Source organism: Quercus robur, chromosome 11, assembly GCF_932294415.1.
Source record: "Quercus robur chromosome 11, dhQueRobu3.1, whole genome shotgun sequence".
Classification (NCBI taxonomy): Eukaryota; Viridiplantae; Streptophyta; class Magnoliopsida; order Fagales; family Fagaceae; genus Quercus; species Quercus robur.
This window is the reverse complement of record NC_065544.1, coordinates 25,089,848-25,115,773: the sequence shown is the minus strand read 5'-3', so window position 1 is coordinate 25,115,773 and position 25,926 is coordinate 25,089,848. Positions and strand designations below refer to the sequence as shown.

Sequence of the window (25,926 nt, the reverse complement as noted above, 5' to 3'; positions counted from 1 at the left end):
GAACGTGCCAACAACTATCCAGTTAGTACATCCTCAACCATGTGTAGTAGACCAAATTCAAGTTGTTGGTGAGTCAATACTTGATGAGGCGAAAGTTTAGCAAGAGAAGAAAAATTTTGAGGGTTCGCATGATGTGTAGTGGAATTTGCTGAATATGCTATAATCAGTCCTCTATGGTGCATGGAGATCAACAACTTGATGAAGTGGAGAAAGTGGATACTATGGTGATTCAAGTGAAGATTGTGTTGATTTTAAACATTGGTTTTCTCATTTCTGAAGAGTATCATGATGTGATGGAATGCAAAGCTTTGTTATTCAACGTGCTTCCAGATGTGGTTCCTATATTGTGGCAAGCATTGCGTGCTAGAGTTCTAATCCTTCTCTTCTTCAAAACTCAAGGTCGAGTTTTCTTCAAAAACGAAAGTATGATAGAGGGAGCATTAAAACCATCTAAGATTTTATTTCCAAATGAAAAAATAATTTTGTTTTCGACTTTAAATTTTGAATTTAGTTTTAAGGGATTTGTTTAGGCATTTTCCATATTGGTGTAATACCTAAACCCTATTAAACTAGTACTTTTGTAGTCGTGAAAGGTAGTCCAATTTGAATAAGAATAATTTGATAATTTGATAATGATGGCTTTCTCTTTGTTTGGTGGTGAATGGTGATGTCTAGGGCTTGCACACAAATTCAAGGTGATGAAGCCTAGTATTTGTCTTGTTTATTCTCTTATTTTCCTACCGTGTTCTACATCATATTAATTTCTTACTTATTTAGTAAATTTCTAATTTTGTCAAGCATCAAATAAAATTACTTAAAGACTTTTGGATTTAGTTCAAGCTATTGCATTAAAATGTTACATAATTACTGCTTGCAGGATAAATATCAGAGAGTAAATACTGTTTTAGTTTTGGAAAGTTTAAAGATTGAAAAGATACTCTAAAATTCAAAGTAAGACTTCACAAAACTCGTCATATTAGTTTTCCATGACAGTTCATCATGAAACCCTACAAAATCCTAGACATCTAGGTATGCACTTCTTGTTATTTAAATTAATGTTGCTAAAAATTTTATCATTAACTACATTGAAATTCCTTTTGAAAATGCTTTATCTGGTTAATTGCAATTGTTAAAAACCACAATCAAATACAAGTTGATAAGTCCCACTAATGCACTGTAAAGAGCACAATTATGATGGCAAAGGCCATGTTATTATCATGATCCTGATTAATGTGACTATAAGATCAATACTAAAACTAACATAGTACTTATCAAATTTGAAAGAAATCTAGTTAATTGACTAAGTTATGCTACTTATTTTCGCTGTGGTTTTATTAGTAATTAGAGATTCTTATTCAAAGTCAAGTCACTCATGACATCACTTGTTGGCTTGCTAATGCTAGTCTTGCCCATCAGATATCTTCATAGCTAGGTTATTCCAACATTTGATCATGTTCATCATTCCAGTCATGGAATTATCATCAATTGAAACTTAAGTGGCTATCCTGTTTGTCTGTAGTCCTTGATTAAGAATTATGTAACTAGCCTTACTTAGATGGTAAAGTCTCTTATATTTAGGAACATGTAAATGTAATTCTTTTCTTAAAAAAATGAGAAAACACTTTTGTCCTCTCTTGATGTTACCATTTTCCTATCTGTAATGCTTGTTAGAATGGTAGAATTCTATGTCACCTTTGATATGATACAAGGGGTAGGATCTCCAATTTTCCAGTTTGTGGTTTTGTATCACTGAATGATAATTTCAGTTCATTTTAAGTACCGTATCTCAAAAGGCTAAACTAGAGTACTCTATATCTTTCCCTATGATGTCCTACATAGGTCTTGTTTTGAACATACATAGCTACAGTACCCCATTGAGATTTCCAAGAATTTGGTTATGTACTCTCCTTATAAGTACATGCTTCAACCATATCCTAGAACTCTCTTTTTGAAGTCTCAGATTGCAATCTTTGAGGGAGGGTTTGGCATGGTTAGCTTATGAAGGGTTTAACCTTGGAGGAGAGAGACATTTAACCACATTATCTAACCAAGGAGGAAAAGGTTATTCCTAACAAGCTCGCAATAACATGAAAAATATAAAAGGTGACACAGAAAAATGGCATAGTTTTAATGGGGATTAAACAAAGGTTAGGCATGGACATTTGAAATTGAAAAGAGTTGGAACTCATTGAAAAGAAGGTGACTTCTCTCTCTCCCAAAAGGTGACTTCTCTCTTCCCAAGAGCAATTGCCAAAATACTGGGTTGTACATGCCATTTCCAATTCCTAAGGCACTCTGGGAAGATGTCTCTATGAATATTGTTGTGGGTTTTCCAAAGACGAAAAGGATTATAGCAAGAGTCTAGATGCTTATCATGTGACTGATTTTTACCTTTGAGAGATTGTAAAACTTCATTGTATTTTAAAGACTATGTATGTCATTAAATCAAGAAACTTAAGTTCAAAATCCATTTTGGGCACAACCTTTAGTTGATGTTCGCAACTAACCTTCAACATAGTTCAACTTTTCATCCTCAAATTGATCAAGCATAGGTTGCTAATCAAAGTTTTAGTGATTTTCTGAGAGTTATCCATCTAACTCAAGTTGAATTGCTTACAATCGGTTTGCCAGCCAAACTACCAATTATAGTCCATTTAAAGTTGTGTATAGTCAAAATCCCATTACCCTTCGAAACAAAAATCCTATTAATGCTATTGACATGAAATTGCAACTCATAAATTAGTGAAGACATTGAGGACAGAGTAAAATATATAAAGAAGTTGCATGAAAATGTTCAAGACTGATTTCTCAAACAAATTCAAAAGTACCAAAAAAGTAAGCCAACAAACATGGAAAACCAGCAACTTGTAAGGAAGGTGATTTGGTGTGGATTCATCTTTAGGAGAATGCTTTCTAGTTGGATATCTTGATAACTTTTGCCTAGAGTTAATAGTCCTTTCGAGGTACTTCAATGTTTTAACAAAAATATATACAAACCATATAAAGTCTAGTGAATAGGTCTTGTTAGCTGTTTTTAAAATATTTGGTTAAACCATTACTATGTATATTTTTTCTTGAAATGTAAGTTATTTCTTATGCATGGAGAGTTGTTCCAAGTAAATCCTGTTTATGTCCTAGATCATGCATGAAATTAAAAGAGAGTATTATTTTGAATTGAAAATTGGCCTTTGGCTTTTCTTATATCTCTTAGCAGCAAACCTTCTACCTAAGAAAATTTTTGTAAACAACTTATCCAAAAATACCTAACAACAAGGATAAACAAAGTCCTTCTTGCTTATTGTTTACCAAAAAAATTGCATCATTAATAAAATTTCTCTCTATGAACAATCAATACCCAAAACAATTTTTTCAGAAAGCAATCAAATAAATATCCAAATTTTTCATAAGACTTAATGAATGAAGGGGAAACTTTAAGATTGTGAACCAAATCTTCTAATTTTGTATTACATATAATTTTTTATATTCTCTCTTCCTTTTTTTCTCCCTAAAATCAAAATCTATTGATCTTTTCTAACATTTCTTGCTATTTTATAAATGTATTATTTTTTCCTTCTTTATGGGTATCAAGCAATGGAAATTCTAAAATGGAGTTTAAAGTAAGTTCTATTTCCCCAAATTTGAGTGAACAATACTAACAAATTATTTTTTGTTTTTTATTTTTTGTTTTTTTTTTGAGAACCTAGCAAACTAAATTTTATGACAGGTAATGCACACATTAGAACGTGATGCAACACCCTTATATAATATATCATGCCAATTTACAAAATAATGGAGCACCCCTGTATGATTTCATATAAGATGACTTGAAACTTATGTGGCACAAAAAATTTAATTTGATTTCAAGCAAAAAATAATAATTTTATTTTATCATTAAACCCTAAAAGACTCTTAAAAATAATAATTAAAGCCGAAATAAAATTAAAATGAAAAAAAAAAAAAAAAAAAAAAGAGATACTTTCATTAGGACATCCTTTCAAGTATGATGTTTAGGCATATCTAATGCTATGAATATAGGCTCTTAAAATTGTGGGTACTTTTTTTTTCTCTTTTTTTTTAGAGGAAAATTTGTGGGTTGCCTATATACCAGTAACCCAACTTTTAGTGACTTTGGATTTCAGTATATTTTTTAGGTAATAAATGCAAATCTTCCTTTATCATCTTTAAAAAAATATGATTTTCTTTTATCATCTTTTTTTCCAAATATGAAATTTAATAATCTAGATAATTATGAATAGGAATCCTAATGAAGGATTTTAATGCAAAATAGAATTTAAAATAAATTAAAAATATAAATTACAATTATGACGTTCAAATTGTAAGGACTCAAAAACTTATGTGATAAAATTTTATGAGGTCAACCAAAAGTTAAATTCTGCTAAAATGCACATGAAAATATATATGATATTTTTTCTCTATTTACAATGTAAATATGAAATATGAAAATGATGATAGTTATTAACTAGCATTTATTATGATTTTATTTGTGTATAGAACTATATTCTAGCATTAGATATTTATTGTGATTATTATTGTATATGAACTAAATATTCTATCATTCAGAGAGAATGACCAAGTTTGGCTACAATCTCAATTGCATCCTTATGCTTCAACTTCCTTCAAGACACTAACATGTGTTATTGTTTACACATGACTCACTTAATCACACTTAACCCAACCAATACTTGTCATGTGCATTGCACACATGCATGTTAATTTCTAAGAAGAAGTTGAAGCCTAAGGTTGCAACTAAATTTGTAGCCAAACTTTGTCCTAAAGAGAATATGATTACAAAATATAATTTAAATTTAATTAAAAATATATACTAAAATATAACATATAAAATTGTAAGGCCTCAAAGACTTATGGCACAATATTACGAAGTCAACCAAAAGTCAAATTTTGGTTTATATATATATATATAATAGAATTTAGAAAACTTTAACAAAATATGTTTTTTTTCCATTCTTTTTTTTATTTTTTTTTATAAATATAAAATTTGACAATTATGGTAATTATTGATAAGAATGGACAACAATCTTTTTGTTTTTATGTATGGACAAATTGGTCATCTAGCTAAGCAATGTCCAAAGAAAAGGGTAGATGTGTATGTGACTTCTAGACGAAGATAATGGCAAAGAGTTTGTTGATGATGTCGTTCAACCTGTATTTAATAATAATGGGGTTATGCAAAGTTGGGAGATTGAATTGAAGAAGGTGATTGCTAAGTGATCCATCGAATACTTGTAATTCCTAAAATTTACTCAAATGAGGGTTGATTTAGTCATAGCATCTTCAAGTGAACATGCAAGTCCAATGTTAAGGTATATTCCATTAACATTGATAGAAAGTTTTAAGAACATCGTTTCACAAGAAATGGTGGACAAGATTAAGTTGAAGATTAAAGCCTTAACGAATAGTATGGTTTAAGAAAGGTAAAGAGGTAAAGGTAACTAAAGATATCTTGTTTCTTTTGAAATGGGAAATTATTGTAAGTATGAAATTTGGTGCGATATTGTTGCCATGGATGTTAGTCATTTCCTCCTTTGGTGTAGCCTTGGAGATATGATGGGCATGCTATCCATGATGGCCATAGAAATATATATTCCTTTAAAATTAGAAAAGTTTGAATTTGTCCTTTTGCCAATTAAGAAGGAAAGAGCTCCTAAATCTTTCAAAGAAGAGGGTAGTTATTTTCTTATTTCTCCCAATTGTAATATAAGATAAAAGTACTAGAGTGGTGTACATGTTGGTGGCTAAAGAAAAAAAGGAAGCTTGTTAGTGTACTCTATAGCCTACCTAACAAAGTGCACTATCTAATCAATCTAAAGGAGCATGAAGAATTGAATAGGCAAGTTATGGTCCTCATGGAGATTTTGAAGAAGGGGTGTATTCAAGAAAACATGACTCCTTGTGTAGTATTGACCTTACTCATGCCAAACGAGGATGGCACTTGATAGATCTGTGTTAATAGCCACACCATGAACCAAATTATTATCAAATTATCTGGTCATATTCCTAGAATTGATGACTAAAGACATTGAAGAGCAGGAGAATGCCTAAAGAACTTTAGAATGAAGCTATTGAATATGCAATCTATTTGTCTAATTGTTTCCCACCTTCTTGTGTTTGGTGCATAGCATATCCACATGTACTAGATCAAGAGAGGTCCAAGCTAGATGACGAGAGCAAAACTATGTCTTCTGTTGGGTCCTAAGACTTTAAGTTTAAATGTCTTAGAACTTCAATTTGTAATGTTGGCAAACCATGATCAAAATGTTTTAATCTTTGTTTTAAACTTGCTCAAAGTGTGTTTATATTGAAAGTTGGAATCGAGTGTTCTGCAAGATTTACTGCGTAAATCTGCCTAACTCGATCAATCGAAAATTAGGCTCGATCGATCGAAGCTCGTGCAGATTGTTTTTCTGCAGAATTTTCCAACTCAGCCCAAGCCCGTTTGACGTATAGGGTTTTATGTTTTGTCTTAAGTATAAAAGGAAAAACCCTAACCACATTTTTTGTTACTCCTTATGCTGTGTGTGTGAATCTTTTGTGAAATCAAGAAATGGTTGCCTTCACACATACTTAGGGTTTCCAAGATTCAAGATTATGTCAAGAACTTGGTGATCGATTCAGTTGTTGCATTAAGAGCTTAAAGATACACAAGCGGGAGTGCTTGTAGTTGCTGAGAATTCAAGAAATAAGTAATCCGTGGACTAGGAGCTATCATGGGGTCGTGGTAGTAAGTTTCCTACTCAAGGTAGCAATAGGATGTTAGTGGTCTAAGTCGTTATTGTGTAAACTTCAATTATTTCATAGTGGATTCAGTTTTACGTTGAGGATAACTAGGTTAAATCCTCCCCAGATTTTTTATCGGTTTGGTTTTCCTAGGTTATCATATTGTTGTGTTCTTTAGTTTCCGCACTTTACAATAATATAATATAAGTGTGTTAACCTAGACTTGATAATTTGACTAAGTAATCACTTGGCTAATTACCTAGGTTAATCCGGTTGTGTTTTAAGGGGTCTAAAAACAAACATCTTCATTCGCTATGATCCAAGCTCTAAAGGCTATAAGCTTAAAAATCCGAGCACTGGAAAATTAATTGTCAATCGAGATGTGGAATACAACGAAGAAGGTATGTGAAATTGGGGCACCCAAGAAGAAGAGAAATATCATTTCTTTCCATTACTTGAAGAGGAAGAGCATTTGAATAAAGTTCAAGAAGAGCCGATGCTCCACCTCCATCACCAAAATCTCCCATTTATGAAAGTCCATCCTCGTAATCATCACTAAAAGCAAGTGACCAAGAAGAATGAGAAGTCTACAGGATCTCTATGAATCAACGGAGAATATAGATGATCTAACGCTCTTTCATTTGTTTGTTGATTGTGAACCTACAAGAATTAAAGAAGTTGTGCAAGATAAGAAATGGATGAAGAGATCAAGGTAATAAAGAAGAGTGATAAATGGAGGTATCTTGATTGTTTGTTTGTATATAAATGATTTGATTTTTATAACAAACAATCCAAGTAAGTTTGAGGACTTCAAGAAAGCAACGACTAAGGAGTTCAAAATGACAGATATTTGGCTTATGAAGCAAATGGAAGATGTGATATTCATTTTCCAAGAAGGATGTGCTAAGGAGATGTTAGAAACCCGTTGGTTCCTAAAGGGGATGGGTGGGAAGTGTTTGAAAATGGATGTGAATTGTAGGTGAATTGACTTAAAGGCACAGAGAAATATTAAGAGCGAAAGGAAATGCAATAAGGAACAGTTAAGTGCTTACAATTCACATCCATTTTCATACATGGCTTTATCATAACCCATGGCTTTATCCTTTTGATTACTAATTAAGCATGTGCTCTCACCAACTGTGTGATTATAGTATTACATGTGCCAATAGTTCTAACTAACTCTATCCTAATCCCAACATGTGTAACTAACTAACTCCATCCTATCTTTGGACTAACTTTTAATTGAATGGATGGAACTTCAAGAAGTATTAGGATATTACAACAGATATGAGATTCCTAACATTCCCCTCCCTTTCAAAAAAACCGACAAGGTGTTGTTTTGTTCATCATCATCATCAAAGGAAATCTTCCAATGGACCAGTATCTTATTGACATCTTGATCACCATATTCATACACTTCTCTTTGACTAGTGGTCTCATGTACTTTCAAAATCCGCTCAAATTCTTGAGCCTTCAATGGTTCTTCGATCTTCAAGGTCTTATTGTTTCTTTAGACCTTGGGATGTTCTTGAATCCTTGAGCCCTCATTTGATTCTTGAACCATTGGAATTGTTGGCTCTTGCATCTTTGATTATTGAATCATTGACACTTGGATTTCTGATTCTTAAATTGTGAACTCTTGAGTGGCAACCTTTATTGGTGCATTAAGAATTGGTTCTGAGTCCTCCAGCATGAAATTCATAGGCTTCTGCATCTTGGATTCTCGATTGATAATCTCCTTTGATGCATCAAGGATTGGTGTTCAAAACCTGTATTGTAGCGCATATGAAATCCACCCAGTTTGTACATAATCCCGATGCCTGCACATCTTGAAAATATTCCCACACCTCTCCTTACATGTAATAAGAGGCAATGAAAAATATGAGATGTGGTGTGTTTTCTAGAGCAAAGAATTCATAGAGCTTGAGAAGCCACCAAAAAGGATCTCCACCTTTGAATGTAAACTCAATGAAAGCTTGATGAGTTACAACAAATTTGGTCATTTCAAGATCAACGGCTCTGATACTATTTGTTAGGACCCTGATGGTTCCTAAAGGAGATGGGTGGGAAGTGTATGGAAATGGATAGGAAATGCAAGTGAGTTTAATTAATTTGAGGTAGTCTCTCTCCATAAAGAAATATTAAGAGAGAAAGGAAATGCACTAAGCAAGAAATTGTTTTTTTTTTCTTTTTTAGTGTTTCATATTAAGGTAACATGCAAGTATTTATAAAATCCAAGCTTTTATCTTGTTGGCCACACATGGCTTAATCCTATTGGCTTATTAATATAGCATGTGCTCTCACCAATTAACCCATATGATTATAGTGTTACATATGCCAAGACCTCTAACTAACTCTATTCTAATCCCAACATGTGTAATTAACTAACTAACTCAATCCTATCTTGGGACTAAGTACTAATTGAAGGGATGGAGCTATAAGAAGTATTAGGATATTAGAACAAATATGAGACTCCTAACATGAGATCCTCAAGAAATTTTAGATGTCAAATTACAAACTAGTTAGTGCTCTCGTCGAATGTGGAGTGAAGTTGTTAAAGCATGACAATAAAGAGAGGGTAAATCAAACATTCTTCAAGAGTTTGGTTGGAAGTCTGAGGTAGCTAATATGCACAAGACCAAACATTCTCTTTGGCACTGGACTTCTTAGTTGCAACATAGAAGTACCAACTATGACTCATTTGAAGACAACCAAGAGAATTCTTCGCTATATAAAAGGTACACTAGATTTTAGACTATTGTATTCACCCTCTAAAGAGTTTAAACTTGTTGGCTACAACAATAATGATTAGGCTGGGGACATTGATGATAGAAAGAGTGATAGTGGGTTTGTATTCTATATGGATGATATTGCATTTGCATGGACATCCAAGAAGCAACCAATTGTGATTGTATGTTGCTACTACCTCTAGTATTTGTCATGCAATTTGGCTTAGAAATTTGTTGAAGGAGTTGCAAATGTTGCAAGCAAAAGCTATGAAGATATTTGTGGACAATAAGTTAACACTAGCTCTTGTAAAGAACCTAGTCTTTCATGACCAAAGCTAGCACATGGATACCTAGTATCATTTTATTTGAGGATGTATTGCTAGAAAGGAAATTCCACTTGAGTTTGTGAAGTCACATGATTAGGGTGCAAATATCTTCACCAAGCCACTAAACTATGACACCTTCTACAAGATGAGAGCCTAATTTGTGGGGATCAAAAATTAAGTTTAAGAGGAGGTGTTGAAAGTTAAACATAATTTTTGTTATGAATATCTATTTTATTTATGAAAATGGGTTAATTGAAGAGTTAAAGATACATAAAATAATAAGGCAAGTTTGCGTAATGAATGTATAGAGTTTTTTTTTTTTTTTTTTTTTTTTTGGAGTTATATAATAAACACAAGGAAAGTTATGGTTGGACATGGAGTATATATACCTCATGCATCCGTCAATTTTTAAAAAGTGTGAAAAAAGAGAAATACAATTATTTAATAGTTTTTTTACTCTCTCTCTCTCTCTCTCTCTCTCTCTCTCTCTCTCTCTCTCTCTCTCTCTCTCTCTCTCTCTCTCTCTCTCTCTCTCTCTCTCTCTCTCTCTCTCTGTGTGTGTGTGTGTGTGTGTGTGTGTGTGTGTGTGTGTGTGTGTGTGTGTGTGTGTGTGTGTGTGTGTGTGTGTGTGAATCACTTTCTTTTTTCCAACAACCCTAACTAGTTTATTGCGAATCTATAACCGATCCTTAAATTTTGAGAATAAGGCTTAGTTACTTTTGAGGATCCATAACCAATTCTAAACTTTAAAGTAAGGCTTAGTTATTTTTGTTGTTGTCATAGTTCTTGTAATGCTTATATATTTCATGTATAGTAAAGTAATTTCTTTCATTTTTCTCAATCAAGACTACTTGACAATTTCAATTTGTATATTGCACACTCTTTGAACTTTCATCATACACTTGCAATGTAAGCCTAATGGTGTTATTTGCTAGTGGAAGAACACTACAACTAAGTGGATTTTAACATGTACATATGTGATATTACTATAAAAGATAGGAAGAGAATTTATTTAACGAGATCAGAGCTCACTTTTGTGTTGGAATCTTTAGCAGTAGATTTTATGCATGCATAACCAAAAGTGTTTCAATTGATATATGCTACTCTAAACAAAAAATTATAATCTATAACGTTGCTCCTAAGTTAGAGTCATATAATTCATTGAGATTCGCATGATGTTTTATGAAGAAATTCTTATAGTAATGCTGTGAATGGATTAGTCAGGATAACAAAAGTGGATTTAATCAGGTAGAAGTGCAAAAGTACAAAGAGCATCAGGCATTAAAGGAAGAGTTCTTTTTTTTGTGTGTGGGGGGGGGGGGGGGGGGTTGACTAATTGAAGCGGCTAATTGAAGTTTTGCAATAAGCAAGTGCAACTTTAAAACTCAGGGAAAGTAAAACATTAGATTATAAGCTAATTAATAGGCAATAATTAGCAATATTCAAAGACAAAATAACCCGCTTATTATAGAACTTCAAAACAAGACGTTAAACCCTTCAAGGTAAGAATTGCAAATTGTTTAGTTGGTTTACCCAAAAAAGAAAAGTGTTTATTTGTCTTTCTTTTTTTTCCTTTTTTCCTTTCCCTTTTCTTTAGACAGAAACCATAAGATTTTGCAGTACTTTTTCATTTCTTGATTTGATGCTACATAGTACAATTTTTTAAATTATTTTTTCCTTTTTTAATGCTACATTTAAATCACTTATTTGGTTTGTTCAGTAAAGGATCTTTATTTTGAGCAGTTGGGTCTCTCACTCTCTCACACACACACCTTAGAAATCATAAAAGAATGCATGAACAAAGCGATCAAGGAATGGACAATGACATATTTTTCTATAGATAGAAAAAAGGGTTTTTCTCTAGTCAAAAAATGAGAAACTAAAAAGGGTTTTTCTATAAGTAGAAAGAAGTGCGAGAGAGATTGAAACCTTGAGCTGGCGTATTCAAAGAGCTTTCCTGTTGCAGAAAAGACCATGAGACCAATTTCAGCATCGCAGAGAGTAGAGAGCTCAAAAGCTTTCTTAAAAAGTCCTTTCCTCCTCTTTGAGAATGCCACCAGCCTTGCCGTCGTGTTGTCAATCTTCTTAATCTGAATTCTCCTCCGTGTCATTTTCCCAGATAATAGCTTATCAGACCCTCTACTTCAAAGTTCGAACCAAATTATTAGCCCAACCTTGTATTCCAGAAATAGAAACTTTTTGCATACAAAGCTGCGAGAGAGAGAGAAGAAAATTAGGTAGAGAATAGTAAAAAGATAAGGCTCGTTTGGTTTGGTAGGACATTTCAAACGTGTATTTTCAGTTTTTAAACAACAATACACATTTTTTTACACATTTTTTTATTCATATGTATTTCAAAATACTACAAATAATATTATTCAAATTCCTCTATCAAACAGGCCCTAAATCACCAAGGATTGGTTTGGATTGCACTTAAAAGGAAAAAGATGTGTGTTTTTTTTTTATGTGGGTCTCATGTACTGTTTATAGAACTCATAAATACGAATTTTAGCAAATTTTTCTTTTTCTTCTTCTTTGTCCTCTAACTCTCACACGCAAATTTTTCTTTAAAATTGAGTCTCACAATACTATTTATACATTTAAAAATTATTTTGTTACAGTATTTTTAATTTTTAATTTTCAATAAGATAAAAAGTTACGGATTTTCGAATGGTAAAAAACGGAGAGAAATAAAATGAAATCTATGTATTATTGTACGAAAGAGGAATATTGTCTTTGATAGAAATAGAAGTTTAACCAAGTATCGGATCAAAATATAACAAATCGAACTGCACCTGCTTTTTTTCTTTTTTCTTTTTTCATGAAAAAAACTGCACTTACTCAACCAATAAAAGATGGAAAATATAATATTTACCAAAAATATTATATATAAAATATAACAAATCATGCTGCGCTTGCCTTTTCTTTTCCTTTTTCATGAAAAAAACTGTACTTTACATATAAAAATGGAAAAATAAAATAAAATAAAATCTGAGCAGGGGTGTATCCTACAGCTACAGGCCTATACAGCCGGCCCCACACAACTAACAAAACTGTTGTTTCTCCCCAAAAAAAAAAAAAACTGTTGTGTGGCATGGAAGTACACTAGCTTAATTTTAACATTGTATTTATTATTCATAAATTATTTATTAAAGATATTTTCTTAATCCTTTTTAATGTTACATCTTAATTTGAAGGAATCCAAATCTTTTGTCTCACTTTTCCTGCTACATTTTATATTTCACCAATAAAAGTTTGCCACGTGTTAACATAATTAATTAAATACTTTAATGATAGTATTTAATTAATTATGTTAACACGTGACAACCTTTTATTGGTGGAGTATAAAGTGGAGTAGGAAAAGTGGGACAGAAGATTTGGATTCAATTTAAAGATGAACAAAACCATAATAAAAGTTAAATTATAATTTTTATCTATTCTTATTTTTGTTTCTATATATATTATTTAAGTTCCTTTATTTACATTTGAATCTAGTTTTTCCATCTATCTCCATCTGATTGTACCTTTAAGTCATATTTCTCACGAACAGAAAATTGCGTCATTTTCCAGAAGAATTACATTGAAAACATACATAATTTAAATGACTAAATTATAAAAAAAATTAAAACTATAAGAACAAAATTGAAAACTTGTTATGGTTAGATGATGCAATTTGTATTTAGTCTTTTAAAAAGTTAGGTCAGAGCCTTATGAGTGAGCATTAGCTTCCAGGGATGCAAAAAAAAAAAAAAATTTATTTTGTATTCTCAAACACTACTTTATCTATTTTATCAATCCATTTTACAACTCACCATATATCCCAATTTTTATTTTTACATATAACCCAATAAAATAATATAAACTATCTAATAAAATAGTAAAAAGTATTATACTCTCTCTTTTTCCCTCACTCACTTTCTCCCTTCACACAACCACATATAAACAACCTTACTATTCATAGGTTGAAAATTTTTTAAATTTACAGATTTAGATGGAGTAAGTTTTGGGTAGCTTAGATTGTAAAATAATGCTAGTACTTTAAGAGCATTCACGACAAAACTGTCAAATGCTAAAAAAAAGTTATTTTTTAACAGCTCACACCATAAAATAGGTCTACTGGTATTGCTATAATATTTAGCATCCAAGTTACAATAGTGTATTTAACAGCCTACTGCAGCTTCAAAGTTATAGATAATAATAATATTTTATATCATCCTCTCTCCTTTTCATTAAAATAATATTTCTCTTTCTTTCATCAAAATAACACCCTAGTGTATCTCTGTCACTCCTCTTTCTTTTTCTTTTTCTTTTTCTGTTCAGTGATTTCAATCTTCACCATTTCTGTCACTCCGTCTTCTCCCTTTCTTCTCTTTTTTTTTTTTTTTTTTTTTTTGTGGGTTGACTTTGTGGTTCATGGGTGGCTCAGCTCGTGGGTCTCGCAATGGGTTTTGGTGGGTTTTTAATTAGAGTTGCGGTGCTTTCTGGCGGTGTTGATGGTTTCCGGCGGTGATTGTGAAAGGATTACGGGTTTGTGATTTTGGTGGGTTGTTTTTCTTTTTCCGATTGTTGGTGGTGATGAGGTTGTGGGTTTGGGTTTGTGATTTTGGTGGTTGGGGTTTGTGGTTGTGATTTGGTGGGTTATTTCTTTTTCTGCTTGTTGGTGGTGATGAGGTTGTGGGTTTGGGTTTGTGATTTTGGTGGTTGGGGATTGTGGTTGTGGGAGGTGGTGGCAGTGGCAGTTGTTGTAGCTGTGGTGGCTGCTGGATGGTTTTTTTTTTTTTTTTTGGTGGTGGCGGCTGGCAGTGGCTAGCCGTGGTTATGGCTATGGCTGTGGGTTTGCTTGGATAGAGAAGAAAGTGGTGGCTTTGTTCAGAGAAAGGAAGAGACAGATAAGAAGAGAGAGAAAGAAACACAGTGAGAGAATAAAAATAAAAATATTCAAATGAATTTGTAAAAAAAATAAAACATTTAATTTCAGATATATGGTAAAATAATGTGTTAAAATAAATAAAGTAGTGTTTTAATATGTTAAATGCTAAAAATTTTAGCTTCTTGATAATGCTCTAATTAATATTACCCAATTCTTTCGGAGGAGAATTTAAATTCGAAATATATATATATATATATATATATATATATATATATATATATAAATATATATGAGGTGGATTCAAATTACGTTTGATGTAACTTTAAAAAATTACATATTTTCTAAATCTTTTGATTTAAGTAAATTTAATAGTAAAAAAAATACTTATTAATGCTAATATTTTGATTAAAATCTCATTTATTATTCTTTATTTATGACATTTCATATTTATCTCTATTCTCAAAATAATTTTCTCTCTCTTCTCCTCCGACGCATGATATATAGAAGGGCACTAAATTGATGGATACCAAAATGATCATCCTAAGGGTGTATAGTGTTGCACTGGTGTATAAAGTGGTCATGGTGATCATATAGAAGGGCATTAAATTGATGGATACCAAAATGATTATCTTGAGGGTGTATAGTGCTGCACTGGTGCATAAAGTGGTCATGGTGATCATATACAAGGGCGTTAAATTGATGGATACCAAAATGATCATCCTGAGAGTGTATAGTGTTGCACTGGTGCATAAAGTGGTCATGGTGATCATATAGAAGGGCGCTAAATTGATGTATGCCAAAATGATCATCTCGAGGTTGTATAGTGCTGCACTGGTGCATAAAGTGGTCATGGTGATCATATAGAAGAGCGCTAAATTGACGTATACCAAAATGATCATCTCGAGGTTGTATAGTGCTGCACTAGTGCATAAAGTGGTCATGGTGATCATATAGAAGGGCACTAAATTGATGGATACCAAAATGATCATCCCGAGGAGAAATTATAGAGTCCTATGGTGGACCATGTCATTTGTCCACCATTCCACTAAAAGACTCCCACTTATTTAAAATTGCTGAGTTAATAATTAGTTTCTATTTTAAAATTTTTTCTAACTCAACAATTTTAAACAAGTGGAAGTTTTTTAGTGGAATAGTAGACAAATGACGTGGTTCACCAAAGGACCATATAATTTCTCCATCCTGAGGGTGTATAGTGTTGCACTGGTGCATAAAGTGGTCATGGTGATCATATAGAAGGGCGCTAAATTGATAAATACCAAAATGATCATCCCAAGGGTGTATATTGTTGCACTGGTGCATAAAGTGGTCATGGTGATCATTTAGAAGGGCACTAAATTAATGGATACCAAAATGATCATCTCGAGGGTGTATAGTGCTGCACTGGTGCATAAAGTGGTCATGGTGATCATGTGAATGAGTTTTTATTTTACTGTGTTGACAACAAAGGAAAAACAAGATACGGAATTCATTGTAGTCCAATAACGCTTGGGACTTCTGTATATACATGTTCTGTATATACAAGTTTTTTGTCAAAAGTAAAAAAAAAAAGAAAAAAAAAGAAAAAAGAGTCTATATTTAAATAATTCAAAATAAACTATAGTCTCATATAGGGTTGGGTTTAAGTTACACTTAGTATAATTCTAAGCACACCTGGTGTAACTCTAAGCAATATTACACCAATCGATATTTTTTAATTATATGTGAATTTTGACAAATCAACCGTTGGATTACATGATCTTTGTATATTCTCCATACTTGCGTGTATTACAACTTAGTCTCACAAAATTTTCAATTATTGCATTTTCACCCCCTAAAATTTTTAAAATAAAATCTAAAACTCTAATTTGAATGGAATTCTATTGATTTCATTTTATTCATCTTATGGGTAAAATGTAAAAATTGAAAGATTGTAAAATTAAATTGTAATTGGACAATATCATAGGTGGATATAGCGACAGAGGATCAAAGAGACTGGGGTGGGGGAGGGGAGGGTAACCCAAAATTTTTAAAAAATCTTGAATATTTTTTTTTTTTTTAATCCTTAAAAATTTTATCCAAAAAAAAATCTTTTATTTATATATATGAGTTGAGTTCAAGTATACTTGGTGTAACTCTAAATAGTATTACATTACCCAATAACTTGTTATTAAATTCATATTTAAAGAATCCCACCATTGAATTACATGTTCTATATGTGCTGAATATGCATGCCAATTTTTATGTCAATCGGATGTTATTTACCATGTGAGATTCTCAAAATATGAATTTTAAAACAAGTTATTGGGTAGTGTAACATTACTTAGAATTACACTAGGTGTAACTTGAACCGAATCCATATATATATATATATATATATATATATATATAAATGAAATGGCAAAGTAGCTTGACTTCTAACCTCCTAAATCTAAGTTAAATTTTTTAGATATCTATAAATAAAAATGTTATTTTTTAAGTATATAATTTATTTAAGAATTTATAAGGTTATTCATATTTATTTAAATAGAATCAAAATTTCATTAGGGTTGGACATTTATAAATTATAGTGAACATGGTTATGCTAATAATTATCTCAAGTAATAATGAGAAAAAAAAAAAAAAAGGCTTTAATTCTTACACTTTTGTAGACACCTAATTTTATAACCTGTATTTAACCTCATCTGGAGACAAAAGGGTAATTTTTACATCCAAAAGGTAAAATCGTAACTTTTGACCATAATTTCATTCATTTCATATAAAACAAATCTTGAAATCTTAATAATCAAAATTACAGCTCACAGGCTTCGATTGAAACCATTGGATTAAAAGATATCATGAAATCAAGTTTTAACTACTAAAATGTATACACAAGGTTGAGTCCGATCAGGTGTGATTGTGAACAATTGATTTTAATTGGTACCATGAGTATTCAATTTAAAATTGGAGACATGTCATAATCCTAATCGATTGAACAAAAAATAATTGCAAGGTTGCACATACTTGATTAATTTGATTATCAAATATTAATGATTTCTCAATTATTGTTGTAATTATCCTTTAAAAAGGGCAATTAGGCAAAATTAAGTGTTTTTAGGGCCCTAATAAATGTGATTGGATTAAAATGAAATTTGCTCACTCTTTTGTCAATATCCTTGAATCATTACTATTTTTTTTTTTTTTGAGGAATAATTACTAATTAAAAGTTAAAATGTATTGTTCCTTTTTTTTTTTAAAATGTATTGTTGCTAATTATTTAACCATAATAGGTTTAGAAAAATGGTTTTGCCGTTTTATTTTTATTTTTATAATTCAATAATTGGAAGAAGCGTATTTGTCAATTGAGTTACAATGCTCTTGGCAAAAGGTTTTATACTTTAATGGCACATTTTGTAAAAATGAGGAGATTTAAATGTTTGATAATATTCTTTGATATGTTAAAAAAAATTACTTAAGTTTTAGGCCCAAAAAATGTAAAAAGAAAACCAACAATACTACTAAATATATAAAAATGGAAATTTCATTTATATATGATCTAAACATACAAAGAGAGAAGTAGAAGAAGAGAAAGTTCTACTTTATTCCTGTTTGGCAGAATTTACTTTGTAACCCTATGTTTTGGAAGGTGTCAATTTATTTTCTTCATTATAAATAATATAATATAATGGAGAAAAAATGTTTATAAAATAATAATAATAATAATGGAGAAAACAACGAGAGAGTAAAAATGATACATATTCAGATTGAAAGAGTGAAAAAATAATGAAAATGTTGAAACATATATAATATATAATATTGGAATCAAATTAGTAAACACAAAACTGTGGGCCCCAAAAAAAAAAAACATGTTTGGTGGGAGTGTTATTTTAGGAGTTATTAAGTTACATTTATCATTTTAGGGTGTTTAAACACTGAATTTATAAAACTTCTCTTACCAATTTTCAGTTTTGAAATAACATTATTCAATGGCACTTTTGTAAGTATTTTAAAAACTGTAGGTCCCACTAATTAGACTACATGTCATCACTTTAAAAAAAAAAAATACACACACATACCAAACACAGAATTATGTTTTTTCACTTTTGAAATGATGTTATTAGAAATATAGTACCAAACACATTTTTTGCATTATCTATACTACTATTTAAGGGGCTTTCCTTGTTTGGATTCCTTATTTTTTTAGTTCAAAAATACCCCTACACCTCTATGTTTAAGTAGAGACAAAATTAAAGGATAATTTGATAAAAGTGCAATTCTAACTCCCACTAAAATATTGTCTAAAAAATAGGACCACTCTCCTGTTAATTTTGAAGTTGTTTTATCCACTTATAAATTAGATTTTCAAAATAAAAATTATATATATAAAATAAAAACAAAGAGTTTTTTTTTTTTTTTTTTTTGCTAAAAAAAAAAAAAAACCTCATCACATGCGCGAAACGCGTATGATGAGGCTAGTGAGTACTTTAAATACATACTAGCCTCTGAGCACGCGCTCACGGGCATGCTCAGCGGCTCTTCTATTTTTTGGATAAAGATTAATAATTTGCATTTATTATAATTTGAGATTTCTACTTTTTCCAATCACCCAAAAAAAAAAAAAAAAAAAAACCCTAAGGGTGTAATGAAATTGTTTTTAAAAAAATTGAAAAAAAAGGAGGACAGAAGAAATAAATACATTGTGATGAAGTAAAAAAAAGAAAAAGAAGAATACGTGGGATGAGTTTTGTAAATTAGAGGAGTTTTAAAACTAACAAAATAATAATCCTATTTTGTAGAGAGTTAGTGAGTAGAAGTAGGAATTTAAATCAACGTAAAAGTAGGAATTTATTAGAAGTAAGAAAACATTTCAACGTAGAAGTAGGAATTTATTATTTTTGTCAATTTACTATTTTAACCCTATTTTTAAAATTTAGATTGGGGTATTTTTGACAGTAAAAAAAGAAATAACTAACTTTCTGGCTCTTCTATTTTTTGGGTAAAAATTAATAATTTGCATTTATTATAATTTGAGATTTCTAATCACGTGTGTGCTCAGAGACTCTTCTATTTTTAGGTAAAAATTAATAATTTGCATTTATTATAATTTGAGATTTCTACTTTTTCTAATCACAAAAAAAAAAAAAAAAAAAAAAAAAAAAAGAATACGTGGGGTGAGTTTTGTAGATTGAAGGAGCTTTAAAACTAACAAAAGAGTGATCCTATTTTGTAGAGAGTTAGAGAGTAAAAGTAGGAATTTAAATTAATGTAAAAGTAAGAATTTACTATTTTTGTCAATTTATTATTTTAACCCCATTTTTAAGTTTTAGATAGGGGTATTTTTTACAGTAAAAAAAGCAATAATTAACTTTCTTTTGCCAATTTACTATTTTAACCACATTTTTAAGTTGTTTTTAACCACATTTTTAAGTTGTTGCATAATTAATTTAGGGGTATTTTTTGACAGGAAAAAAAAGTAATAACTAACTTTCTGAATTCTTTTAATATATACAGATTTTCAATGTAGAAGTAGGAATTTATTATTTTTGTCAATTTACTATTTTAACCCAATTTTTAAGTTTTAGGTAGAGGTATTTTTTACAGTAAAAAAATACAATAACTAACTTTTTTTTGCCAATTTACTATTTTAACCCCATTTTTAAGTTGTTGATTAATTAATTTAGGAATATTTTTGATAGGAAAAAAAATAATAACTAACTTTCTGAATCTTCTTAATATATACAGATAAAAGCATTTCAACTTGGAAGTAAGAATTTATTATTTTTGTCAATTTACTATTTTAACCCCATTTTTAAGTTTTAAGTAGGGGGTATTTTTTTACAGTAAAAAAAACAATAACTAACATTCTTTTTCTAATTTACTATTTTAACTTCATTTTTAAGTTGTTAATTAATTAATTTAAGAGTATTTTTTACAGAAAAATAAAATAAAAAGTAATAGCCAACTTTTTAAATCCTCTTAATATATACAGATTTTCACAACAATTTTTAAACCATAATTTTCATATTATATTGAAAAATAATATGAAAATACCCCTACCAAACAGGCTTTAAAATACGGGTCCAGCTCCCTCCCGTCTAAAACCCTCCCGTTTTCTCCATTTTTTATTTTGATGAATGACACGTGGCAAAGAAGTAATCTAACTATTAGAAAAACGCCCACACAATCTCTCTATTTTTCTAATCTTCTTTCCCCCACCTCTCCTCTTCTCTCTGCAAATTACCGTCATCACCTGAGCGTGAGAGACCCATCAATGGAAGCTTTATTCAACACAGGATTCCAAAGGAAATCAAATCCAGAAAAACAAATCCAGTACCTCTCTTCTCTAGATCTTTACCCAAAAAGACAAGAATTAAAAAGAAGAAAAAAAAAAAAAAAACTGCTGCGAAAATCATTGTTAAATATAAAAATATAAAAATCCGAAGACAATACCATTATCAATTTATTTGAATCATATAGACATAATATGGATCACAAAAGAGGGAATAGCAGAAGCACTATGCCCAACCTCCAACGGCAAACAGTCCCAATTAGGATTTTGATGCCTCTTATTTCCAACTGCAGACCCATCCACACCGACGAGCCATAGTTTGATTTGCTTTGAAATCTGGTTTTGAATCATAGCTTGGAGTGTGGGTTGCGTTTACAGTTGCCCAGTGACGGCAGTAATGTTGTAGAGAGAAAGAGGACAGTCAAAGAATGAAATTAAGATGAGAAAAATTGAGAAATTGAATTGGCGTTTTTCTAATTCTTGAGTTGGTTTTTTTCTTTTTTTTTTTTAATTCTTGTCTTTCTGGGTTAAAGATCTAGAGAAGAGAGGTATTGGATCTGATTTGCTGGATTTGATTTCCTTTGGAATCTTGTGTTGAATAAAGCTTCCATTGATGGGTCAACAATGGAGAGGTCAACATCTAAACTTTTTCAACAAAATATAAACGGACTAGATTTTTGAGGCCACGACTTTTTTTTAAATTTTTTTTTGTAGAAGCGGGCCCATGACTTAAATACAAAAATGGACCACAAGATGGTCTAGGTACCTTTTCAGATACAAAAATGGAAATTTTTTATTTTATTTTTCCTGAATAAGATAATTTGTTTGAGAAGAAGGAACAAAAATGGTCCAGTCTTAGCTCAAGCGATATGCTCCACATATATTGTTCTATATGCCTGGGATAAACTGGCCAAGCACTCTTGTCACTTGTTCTAGTAGATGATTTTATATAGGTAAATATTAATAAGTACCATGCACTGCTTGTTAAGATTAGACTGATGCAGATCTTATGTAATTAAAAAATTAGATTTATTGTAAGAAAAAAAAAACATAAAACTGACCATACAATCTATTTTAACATTTTTTCTCTCTATGAAGCTGGTTCCACAACCTATAATGCTGCAAAAATAAAAATGGCATAAAGTTGCAAAAAAAAGGACAAAAGATGCTGTAAAGCATAAAAAGTTGCTTATGGTACCCATTAACAACACAACCCATTTATATTGGGAAAATTTTTATTTTATTCAATTGTGGTCTACATAAAGTTCCAATAATTGTTAACCTTTAGTATAAAGGGTCACACTCGACTAATTTGAAGTTAAGATTTTTTTTTTTTGGGTAATGGTAAATGGGGTACCACTATGCATATCACTTGTGCTAAGAGACTAGATGTTTGAAGTAGTTTTATTTGTTTTTTGATTCATGAGTTCTACTAGATGATTTTATAAAGGCAAATGTTAACAAACACCGTGTAGTTCTTGTTAAGGTTAGAGTAATGTAAATCCCATTTAATAAAAAATTGGATAACATAAAGAAAAAAAAATATAAAATTGGCCCCACAATCTATTTTAATATTTTTTTTTCTCTTTATGAAGCTGGCTCCACAACCTATGTAGTGCTTGTTAAGGTTAGACTAATGTAAATCCTATTTAATAAAAAAATGGATAACTGAAAGGAAAAAAAAAAAAAAAAAATATATATATATATATATATATATATATATATAAAACTAGCCCCACAATCTATTTTAATTTTTTTTCTCTCTCTATGAAGCTAGTTTCACAGTCTATAAAGCTGCAAAAAAAGGACATAAAGCTGCAATAAAATTAAAAAAAAAAAAAAAAAAAAGGATGTTGTGAAGCACTAAAAGCTGCTTATGGTACCTGTCAACACTACCCATTTAGCTTAAAGTGCAATATTTGGATATTGGGAAATTTTTTATTTTATTCCAGTGTGGTCTACATCAAGTTCCAATAATTGTTAACCTTTAGTATAAAAGGTCACACTCAACTAATTTGAAGTTAAGAATTTTTTTGTTTGGTATCAATAAATGGGGTACCACATTACATATCTCTCGACCTAAGAGACTAGATGTTTGAAGTAGTTTTATTTGTTTTTTAATTCATGAGTTTAATTAATTCAAACTGTAATATAATAAAGTACATGCTTTAGATACATATCTCAATTTAGCAATTCGAGAATTGGGATTGGAAAAAAATATAAATCAAAGGATGTGACTGCATGTACTATATATGATTAATAAATCAAATTATACAAAGATAGAAGTGGTAAGGGTAATTATTAATTTTAAAATGTTTAATATGTTCATGTTTTCTTGTTATACCAACAAAAAAAATATATGTTTGATGAGATTTCCAGGTGTAAACCTACTAGCATTATAAGTGATTCACTTCACATTTTGGTTGTTATTTTGAGTAAAGTGAGAAAAAGGACTAAAAAGAGTCATTCACAATTGATTAGTCTATTACTTGAAGAGTAATACACACATCAGGTAGATAATCAATTATTTGAGGAGTTCTAGATATTCACATTAGCACCCCCAAAACAAAACGAGAAAAAAAGAAAAAGAAAGAAAAGAATGGCATTTGATTTTTGTTAGCACTAGCCCTAACATGTTAAACCTTTTTTTTTTTATGTTTTTTTTTTTAATGAGTTTACTTCGTGGTGATTGGTGAATACCAAATTATATACTGATGCAATTTTGACCCAAAAAAAAAACATTTAATTTAAAATCTTGCTTCATTTTATTTACTTATATATATATATATGTGTGTGTGTGTGTGTGAAGAGAGAGAGAGAGAGAGAGAGAGAGAGAGAACCAAGACAAGATCTAATTAAATATGGATGAAACCTGTGAAGTGCTAATCTTGAGTTGCCAAGGAAGACTAGGAAATAGAACAATCCAACCTAGAAAAATTCAAAATTCAAAATTAAAAAAAAAAAAAAAAACAGTGGGAACAAATTAATATTATGAATTATGATATCAGTCTTCTCAAGTTGGTGCAAGAATCTGGAATGCAAAATCATAGGAAGCTAATAGAAGTCTTATTGCAAGCAAGATTGACTTGAAAACAATTTTAGACCTGAAGGCTTAAACCAAAGTGTACTCAAAGGCACCATTTTTGATAAAGAAATGTTGCGGAAAATATGTAATATTGGCAATCACGCAAAGATAAACAAAACCTATTGCAGAATTGTGAATCAATTTATCAATAGTATGACTTGACATCAGTCTCAAACCTACACTCAACCTTTTCCAACACCCTCTACTTCATTTTGCATTGTAACAAATTGACCCTTGATTCATCCATAAAAATGACTAAGCATCCAAATTCTACCATATATACAAGTAGACTCTCTTCGAATCAATTGGTGGAAACAAATTAGTCTTACAGAAAGTTAATTACAGCTCTGAGCTAGGATTTGTATTTAGTTAAACATGACCTTCTTTCTTGTCTATTGATTATATAAAAAGCAGCTATGCCGCTACAGTATTTACGCACTGTTCATTCAACATATCCCACTATTCATCCACAATGGAAATTTGGTGAGGCACTTTGCCTCTTTTTTTTTTTTTTTTTTTTTTTTTTTTTTTTTTTTTTTTTTTTTTCGAATAGTAGCTATAGTACTAGGCGGCACTGTAGCTACAGTTGTTACAGTTTTTTTTTTTTTTTTTTGTCTTCCATTTGTACTTTTTTCTTCTTCTATATATATATATATATATAGTTATAGTGACACAACAAATTTCATAATATTTTTACAATTATTGAGGTGTTAATTTCTTATAAGTCAAAATAAAATAATAAAATATGAAACTGTAACCAACTACAACTAAAAATAAATGTTTTGTGAAAATGTTGTGACACTTGTAAGGTGAATGCGTAAAAGTTATAATACTTTTGGTTTGTTCAAGTGGCACTGTAGCTACAGTAGCTACAACATTTTTTTTTTCTTCAATCTTCCGTTTGTACTTTTTTTTTTCTTTTAAATATTTATAAGAACCCGAATATATATTATTATACTGACACAACAAATTTCACAATATTTTTACAATTTTTAAGGTGTTAATTTCTTATAAGTCAAAATAAAATAATAAAATATGAAACTGTGACCAACTACAACTGAAAATAAATGTTTAGTGAAAATGTTGTGACACTTGTTCGGTGAATGTGTAAAAACTACAGTACTTTTGGTTTGTTCAATATATATTGTTCATTGTTTTTTATTTATTTTTTATTTTTATTTTTTCTAAGTCATCGATTTGTGTTCTTTTTTCTACAGTATTTTTGCACTATTCATACAGTGTTTTTCACTGTTCATCTACAGTTCCATTTTGGTTAGCCACTTTGTCTTTTTTTTTTTGAACAGTAGTTACAGTACCAAGCTGCATTATAGCTATAGTAGCTACATTTTTGTTTTTTTGTTTTTTGTTTTTTTTTTTTTTTTTTTTTTTTCAGTCTTTCGTTTGTACTTTTTTTTTCCTATTATATATATCACTGTACATCCAGTGTTTTTGCGCTATACATCTACAGTGTCATTTTGTTGAGCCACTTTGTCATTTTTTTTTTTTTTTTTAAGTTTTGAACAGTAGCTACAGTACCAAGTTGGTTTACTCAACTTTGTTGAGCCAAAATTCACTATCCTACATACAATTTTTTTGGGTTGCCTTTTTGTATATTTTTTTCTTTACACACTATTTTAAGTAAAAACACATAGTTTTGCACACAAAAACAAAAAATTAGAAAAAAAAAACATTTTTCATCCTTTATGTTTGGAGTAGTTTACAATTCTTCCTTAAATTTTAAAATCATGCAATTTTTCCATATATCATATTGTTATTCTCTCAGTTAAACCCTAATGAAAACTTATCATTCTTAAAATATTTTATTGTGTAATGCCTAAATTACTCCTACTAAATTTTAACATCCTAAAAATTTTCTTTACGTATTTTGAGTTTTA

General features: G+C 30.4%; 1 protein-coding gene across 16 annotated transcripts in view; it reads right to left on the bottom strand.

The window, feature by feature from the left end:
• The window catches only part of LOC126705333 (MADS-box protein JOINTLESS-like), a 272,125-nt gene that overhangs the window by 76,831 nt on the left and 169,368 nt on the right, over positions 1-25,926 (bottom strand). For 5 of the 16 annotated variants that reach the window (XM_050404268.1, XM_050404263.1, XM_050404265.1 and 2 more), the window contains exon 1: positions 11,741-12,069. The exons of 4 other annotated variants lie outside the window; for them this stretch is intronic. In XM_050404268.1, the coding sequence (XP_050260225.1) occupies positions 11,741-11,922 (182 nt within the window). In that variant the 5' untranslated portion in view covers positions 11,923-12,069. Of the gene's footprint in view, positions 1-11,740; positions 12,070-25,926 lie in introns of those variants that run through there. 7 more of the 16 variants (XM_050404261.1, XM_050404266.1, XM_050404274.1 and 4 more) reach the window with 3 other exon arrangements.